The 7829-nt window shown below is 34.6% G+C and overlaps 2 protein-coding genes across 2 annotated transcripts; both read left to right on the forward strand.

The window, feature by feature from the left end:
• Positions 1 to 1832: 1832 nt before the first annotated feature.
• Positions 1833 to 2636, forward strand: LOC137815442 (uncharacterized). The gene is made up of 2 exons (XM_068618571.1): positions 1833 to 2220; positions 2305 to 2636. The coding sequence occupies exons 1-2, from the start codon at positions 1837 to 1839 to the stop codon at positions 2542 to 2544; spliced, it is 624 nt and encodes a 207-aa protein (XP_068474672.1). The 5' UTR covers positions 1833 to 1836; the 3' UTR covers positions 2545 to 2636.
• LOC137815443 (uncharacterized) lies at positions 2633 to 3494 on the forward strand. Its single transcript, XM_068618572.1, has 5 exons — positions 2633 to 2784; positions 2863 to 2967; positions 3042 to 3111; positions 3186 to 3281; positions 3359 to 3494. The coding sequence occupies exons 1-5, from the start codon at positions 2657 to 2659 to the stop codon at positions 3464 to 3466; spliced, it is 507 nt and encodes a 168-aa protein (XP_068474673.1). The 5' UTR covers positions 2633 to 2656; the 3' UTR covers positions 3467 to 3494.
• Positions 3495 to 7829: the final 4335 nt, after the last annotated feature.

Here is a 7829-nt window from a genome sequence, read left to right on the forward strand (position 1 = left end):
CAAAATTCTGGTGTTACTCTTGAAGCCGAGTCAATGCAGTTTTCGACTTCGAAAGATACAAATCCAGTACTTGGATCAATGGCATACTATGGGTTTATAGAAGAGATATGGGAGATTGACTACACTAAGTTTTTCGTTCCAGTTTTCAAGTGTAAATGGGTTGACAATAAAAGTGGAGTTAAAATTGATGAATCAGGATTCACACTAGTGGACTTTCGAAAGATAGGGTATCGAGATGAGCCATTTATAATGGTTCAACAAGCATCTCAGGTTTTCTATGTGAAAGATCCTACGTCAGAACATTGGTATGTCGTTTTACACGGGAAAAAACAAGGGGAAGCCATAGATGATATTGAATATGGCGAAACTCGTTCATTCACACCAGTGATAACTAATAAAGATGACGATGTACTTGATGATGTACATGCAACCCGTAAAGACCACAGTGAAGGAATTTACATATAAACATTCAACCCATATGCAACATGTAAATAAACATTTAGAATTTTTTGTATTATTTTTATATGATTTTAATTCGATTCACATTAACTAATGTTTGTTACCTAATTTTTTTAACAGAGACATGGATGACGACCAGACTCCAAACAGACCTCGATCTGGACGAGGCAATAGAGGACCTACTAGATTGAAGCGTCTTGCATTGAGACGTGCTGCTGGTGAGAAGACACATGTTGACATTGACGTCAACACTGGAGTGGCTTTTGGTCCTAAGGCATATGAGTTTATGAGCTATCTTGGAGTTGTTTCTCGTGAGAGGCTCTCCATTTTGATTAATTCATGGGATGAGGTTTCAGAGGTTGATCGGAACATGCTATGGGAGGATGTTCTGGTAAGCTTTACATTATTATTGTTATCATATAATGCTTTTTAATATTGATTAATTAATTTTAATTTGATGATGTTATTTTCCAGGCAAACTTTGACATTCCTGATGTGGAACCGCTTCGATCAAAGATATTATCAGATATCGCACTTAAATTTCGTACCTTTAAGTCAAGACTGACTTCGAGATACATTTTTGGCGACCTTAAAGACGAAAATCCATGTTTAAAGTACCAACATATTGATGAAGAGACATGGCGTCTTTTTAGAGAAAGCCGTGAAAATGAGGCTTGGATGGTAAGTGAAGTAACTTTTTTGTTTATATAACATTAATAAGTTTATCTTATTTACTTCAGTTTGTTTATTTCAATTATGACAGGATCGTCGGAAGAAAGCTCAAGAGATAGCTTTGAAGAATCTTACCCCGCACGTTATGTCTCGTTCGGGGTATAGAAAACTTGAGCAAACACTGATGGTGGAAAAGGAGAAATCTCAACAGGGGACGTTGTCTGAGAATGTGGAAACAGGGGTCACTTCTCCTCCATCACCACCTTTTCGCCATGTAAAATGGAAGAGGGCCCGAATTAAGAAGTCGGGTGCACCAAGTTCTGAGCAATCCGGGGTTATAATCGAAAAAATTGTAAGTTATTTTTGTTATTTTCAATTTTTTTAAAGCATTAATTATATTAATGATTGAAAATATGGTTTTTGTGTACTCTTGCAGGATTCCTTGGAATCCGACGGTAAATTTGTTGCTGAAGGTCGTCACGATATCTGGTTGAAGCAATTGGACGACCTGAACACTCTGGTCGTGTTCGTGCCGCTGGACAAGGGGTCGGAATTAAACTTTATTTTGGAGTTTCAGAACGACAACCATCCTCCTCCTCCAAGAAGGAAACTCAAATGAAGAGTAAGTTACGTGAAGAAATAATGGAGGAGATGAGAAAGGAGACCGATTTGATGTGGCTGGAGATGAAAAAGGAGAATGATCGAATGCGACAAGAGTTTCTATCGCAACAAGTTTGTGCTGAGCCGATTGAACCCCTTGTTAGTCCCACTCCCAAGAGCACAAAGGGGAGTTGTGCGGCTCCTCCAACATCAGGGGATGATATCAATGGGCAGACAGAGGATTGTGAGCTACTGGTAGTGGGCGGCAAACTTCCTCGGGTGGTGGCACTTGGAAAAGTCTATACAAACGCCACCACCTTACATAACGTTCCTCTCTCCCCTGATGTGGCGAAGGTAACAGTTGAAAAAGTACGATTTCCTGATGCTCGTGTTCCACTACCTTCAGATGAGGTAACCACTGTGGCCGATGCATTTCAGACATTCGTTGCCTGGCCCAGAGAGCTCATTCGATCTATGCCCGAACCTCATGTAATAATTTCGTTTCATTATATTATTTTTTATTTATATTTATATATTACATATAATTTAATACAAATGTTGTTTATCTTGTAGAAACCTTTTCAGCCACCAAGTCCGAAAAAGAAGCGTGAGGTTCCAGTTGACGATCCTATGGCTTCCCTACGTCTCATTGCTAGTCAGATTGGCAATGATCCTTTTCCAGTTCCGTGGGATAATACATTTTTTCAAATCAACACTGAACTGCCACTGATGATTTACAACACAGATTTATCAGAATTTATATCTGGGAAACAGGAGCTCAATATAAGTATAATTCAATTTTTTATGATGTAAGTATCTTTACCTATTATTCAATTTACTTTATGTTAAATCATTATTGATTATGCTTTAACTAAAAACTTGTAGGTTTTTGCATAGAGTCTGTATCACTGAGGGGAAGGAAAATATGTATGGATTCGTAGATCCTGCATATACTAATCCCGTTGGACCAAACTCAACTGAGACTCAAGCATACATCACTAACATCCTGGAAAAAGAGGGAAAACAAATTTATTTATGCCCTTATATTAATGAGTAAGTTTAATTATATGTCATCAATTATTATTATTTCATGTTTTAAATATTTACTAACTCTTTTCAATGATCATATAGGCATCATTGGCAGTTACTTGTCTTATCAATGGTTGATAAGACTGCTGTGTGGTTCTGTTCCCTACACAAGAAGATGCCCACAAAATTTAAGGATATCATTGATACGTAAGTATAGTATAAACTTAACTTTGTATGTTACTAATTAACCATCTACTAATGAGGTTTTTTGTATTAACCAGTTCATGGCGTGGATATAACATCCTAAAAGGTCGATCCAGTTCAAATAATTTGAACTACATAAGAGTAAAGGTTTGTAATTTTTTTCTTTCTCTATTATCATTGTTTATCAATATACTAACATATTACTTTTTATTGAATTATAGTGTAATAAACAACCAGGAAGCTATGAGTGTGGCTATTACATTATGCAATGGATGATTACCATTATAAGACTAGGTGTTAAAACTGGTTGGAAAGAGGTATATGTTAAATCATTTTTATAATTCTTGAACATATATATATCTAGAAACTAATTTATGTCAACTTTGCAATGCAGTTATTCACAGAAGAAACACCAATGAGTGAGGAAGGCATTTCATATGTTAGAGATTCTTGGTCCACATATTTCATTAATTTTTATAACTCTAGCATAGGTAAACAATAGTGGTTTTATTATATGTAATTTGATCACTTGTAAATGTACATTTTGATGATTTCAATTGATCACTACATTTCTGTATTTGTCTGGCTGGGTTTGATCATTATGCAGGTTATTTAAATATATGGGTTCTGCACAAAACAGAGTGCATTTGTAAATAGTGATTTATGAATGCGGTCTTTACCAAGACCGCATTCATAAATCCTAAACCCCAAACCCACTCCCTAATTCAGAATAATATACAAATGCGGTTACCTAAAATGACCGCATTTGTAAATGTGATTTATGAATGCGGTCATAGGACCGCATTTGTAAATTCCAGATTTACGAATGCGTGCTGATCAAATGCGGTTCTATGACCGCATTTGTAAATTGAAAATAGCCGCATTTGTTTTACATATCTGCACTAGTGTTTGAAGAGAAAACTATCATGTATGAAAAAGTCTTTGTGTCCTCCCTTTGAGCACTCTTGATAGGTATGAAAAAGTCTTTGCTTTGAGTTGATTTGTCACTTTACTTTTCTCGCACCTTTAAATTCTTGTCTTTACATTCAAGCAAATTTAAATTCAACCTTTACTTTCTTGCCTTTTACATTTCAACATTCTTTTTGTTCATTAGGTTTCAATTCGCTTTTGAATGTTATTTTGTGTCCAATTTTTGTTCTTACCTCTTTTTGTTTGAGTCATATGTTCTTAGTGTTTCTAGGAGTCCTTATTTTGCTTTTACTAATTTTGCTTTTAATTATGAAGGTATAAAAAAAAGTAACTAGAAATTTGTTTAAGTGAAAGTAGATTTAGTTCCAAACATAGATTTCAAGTGTTCATTTAATTTGAATCCCAAACTTTTTTGTGACAATTGGAAGTGAATGAAAATATGCATGATAAGAATTATGGACATCTTTTTTTCCATAAACCAAACACAAGGATAAAAAAAAAAGGACAAGTTGAGCAAACATCTTTGGCAAGACCACCATTTAAAAAAATGGATTTATTTTATTTGGCAAATTGATTTCAACATTGTGGAATTTGATAATTTTGCTTTTATAATTTCTAGTAAGAGTAAAACTTCATTGTTAAAAGTCAAGTAAGTATCTTAGAGTCTTTTTGTGTACTTTTTCTTACTTGTATTTCTTTAAAAGTTTTGTCATCATCTATTTTTCCAACTTGGTTTAGCTTATTTGTTTTGAGCTTTTCTTGTTGGTCTTTTAAAATTCTTTAGTTTTGTTGTGGTTCTTTTGAGATCAAGTGTTAAGGGATTTGTCCTTTTTCATTTGAGAGCTTCAAATCTCAAAATAGACCTTTGTTGAGAAAAAATTCTTTTTGAGTGCTTGAATTTTTTCTCCTCTTTGCTACACAAAAGAGTGACACAAGTGAGGATAGGGTTATTAACTGTTCTTTCACTAATTGTTTGTTCTCCTTGTGAAATTTTTATAGCTCTTCTTTCTTCAGGGGAATCATCCAAACCTCAATCACACCAAAAGGTTTTTCTTATGGGTGAGCTTGCGGTAGCAAAGAGATTCTTAGCCCAACCAAAGGAAGAAATGCGGCAATTGGAGGATAAACTTCAAACACTTGAAACGAGAAATGAAAGACAACCAAGAGGAAGGATGTGGGAGCAAAGAAGAGCTTCAAGGAGCTATAACCATTACAACAGCCATAAAGAAGATGAAAATTGGAGAATTCACCAATATGATGAAAGGCGCCACCAATACCATCCTTATAAAATTTATTTTCTCTATGTAAAATTGCCTAGCTTTAGTGGGGAAAGTGACCCCAATATTTACTTAGGATGGGAAGCTAAGGTTGGGCAAATTTTCAATGTATATGAGGTCCAAGATGACCAAAAGGTAAACTAGCCTCCATACAATTTTTAGACTATGCCATGCAATGGTGGCACCAAGTTGTAATGGACATTGGGCTAAACAAGAGGCCAACCATGGTATCTTGGTATAATTTGAAAGAATGTATGTGCGCACGGTTTGTTCCTCCTCATTCTAGGAAGGAACTCTTGTTGAAGCTCCAACGACTTCAACAAAGACTTGGATTGTAGATGAGTACTATAAAGATCTATAAACTACTTTGACTTATTGAAAAAGATGCTTTGATGTCTCCAAATCCAAGTGGAAAGCTTGAAGACCTTGATGTTGTGTGTGTCTAGTTGTTTGAAACTTGTTAATTCACTCCTTAAGATGATCCAAGCTTAGTTGAATCTTTAACCTTTTGAAAAGATGAGTTTTCTAAAAGGAAGTGAAATTTCAACAGGTTGAAATTTCGAATCAACAGGTTGTTTGACACTTAGTGGATTTTAAAATAATTTGGAAAAGCTTTGTCTTTGCCTTTGTTGTCAAACGAATTTCAACAGGTTGAAATTTCGAATCAACAGGTTGTTTGACACTTGATGGATTTTAAAATGATTTGGAAAAACTTTGTCTTTGCTTTCAAACAAAAATCAATCGATTGTTTCAATAAATCAATCGATTGTTTTTCTTAAAACCTTAAATAAATTTTGTTAAGTGTTTATTTTTAAATGATTCCAACAACTTTTGGTTTTTTGTTTTAACTGTTTTAACCATGTGATTGAAATATAAAAAGGTAGTTTTACACTCTTATGCATTAACGAAGTGAGAGAGATCAATCAAAAACAGTTTTCAAAGAGCATTTGGATCATCTCAAGTGTGGAATAGGATTGGTGTGTGTTTTTGCCAATGAGTGGTGTGTGTTCTTGTGGGGTTCAAGATCATCACTCTTGGTGTGTGTAGCTTGTAATCTAGGGTTGATTACATAATGAATTCTTAGTGGTTTCTGAGGATTGGATGCAGCTCTTGGTTAAAAGTGAACCAGTATAAACATTCTGTGTGAATCTCTTTATCCGTACACTTTTTAAATTGCTTTAACTTTGTTTTTATAAATTGCTTATATAAACAACTGATTGTTTCGTAAAAACAACAGGTTGATTTCCTGCATCAAGCTTAAAAACAGTTTCACATTTGATTGGACAGATTTTCCATTGATTAATTCTTCATAGCTTTTCACTCTACCTTCAATACTTGCGAAAATCATTCAAAAATAATTCACCCCCGTCTTATTTTAGCCCTATAATTCTAACAATTGGCATCAAAAGCCAGGTTCTTGAAATTCATTCAAGTTTTTGATCCCAAACCTTTTTTAAATGGCTGAATAACTACCCTTTGGGGAGGTGCTTCAATAAACAGGTCACCTCTGTTTTGTGGACTGAACTATCAATTCTGGAAGGTTAGAATGAAAATCTTTTTTGAGTCAATTGATAGAGGAATCTAGGATGCTATTGTAAATGGCCCATTTGTTCCTAAAATTGAAAAAAAAAATGATGCTTTCATTGAGAAACCTTGGTCCTAATGGACTGAGAGTGAAAGTAAAAAGGCTTAATATGATTGCATTGCAAAGAATATCATCACTTATGCTTTGAATTCTGATGAATTTTTTAGGGTCTCAAAATGTGCATCTGCAAAGGAAATGTGGGACATCCTTGAGGTTACCCATGAAGGCACAATTGATGTGAAGAACAACAAGGACAAAAACCAGTCATCAAACAGGTATATTAGCAAGAATGTTAATGAATTTAATTCTACAAACTACACTTGTTTTGGATGTGGTAAACAGGGACACATAAGGTTGAATGTCCAAGCAATGTGAGCAAAAAGAAAGGGTGTTACAAGAAGTATACGAAGAAAGGCAAATCAAGAAGATCATACAATGATGATTCATCCTCAAGTTCATCATCAAAGGAAGATGAAAAAGCCAATTTGTGTTTCATGGCAAAGGAAGAATCTGAATCAAGTAGTGTAAGTTCAAGCTCTTCCATTAATGTTGAAAATTATAGCCAACTTCTTGAGGCCTTCAAAGAGACTCATGAAGAAGCTAATAGGTTAGCCCTTCTGAATAATTGGTTGAAAGGTTTAAACAACTGGTTGGAAAATTGAGTCAAGACTTTGGAAGAAGAGTTGAACCATTCAAAAATTGATTTTGAAACTTTGGAAATGATTTATCAAAACTCTTCTTGCAAGTGTGTTGATTCTAGCTTTTGTGAAAACTGTGAATCTCTTCAAAAGAAAGTTCATTATCTTTTAAAAACTGTGGACAAGTTTTCCAAAGGTCAATCCAATCTTGAAACTGTTCTTGCTTCGGAAAATTGTGTTTTTGGCAAGGCTAGGTTGGGGTTTAATCCAAAAATCAAGAACAAATTGTTTTCAAAACCTTTTTCAAGTTTCTTTAGAAAACAACCTGTTGTTTTGTCGAAACAACTGGTTGAAATTTGCCATTATTGCATGAAAAAGATCTACACCGTTAGATTCTACAGAGTGAAGAGGTTTTGTGCTCCTAAAGGTATTTTG

The sequence above is a fragment of the Phaseolus vulgaris genome, chromosome 1, assembly GCF_000499845.2.
Source record: "Phaseolus vulgaris cultivar G19833 chromosome 1, P. vulgaris v2.0, whole genome shotgun sequence".
NCBI classification, from domain to species: Eukaryota; Viridiplantae; Streptophyta; class Magnoliopsida; order Fabales; family Fabaceae; genus Phaseolus; species Phaseolus vulgaris.

Bases quoted from the DNA above. Each gene is read 5' to 3' on its own strand.
- LOC137815442 (XM_068618571.1), top strand. From the start codon at position 1,837: ATGCGACAAGAGTTTCTATCGCAACAAGTTTGTGCTGAGCCGATTGAA. The intron at 2,221-2,304 runs GTAATAATTTCG...TTTATCTTGTAG, and splicing joins GATCTATGCCCGAACCTCAT to AAACCTTTTCAGCCACCAAG.
- LOC137815443 (XM_068618572.1), top strand. From the start codon at position 2,657: ATGTATGGATTCGTAGATCCTGCATATACTAATCCCGTTGGACCAAAC. The intron at 2,785-2,862 runs GTAAGTTTAATT...ATGATCATATAG, and splicing joins TTATGCCCTTATATTAATGA to GCATCATTGGCAGTTACTTG. The intron at 2,968-3,041 runs GTAAGTATAGTA...TGTATTAACCAG, and splicing joins TTTAAGGATATCATTGATAC to TTCATGGCGTGGATATAACA.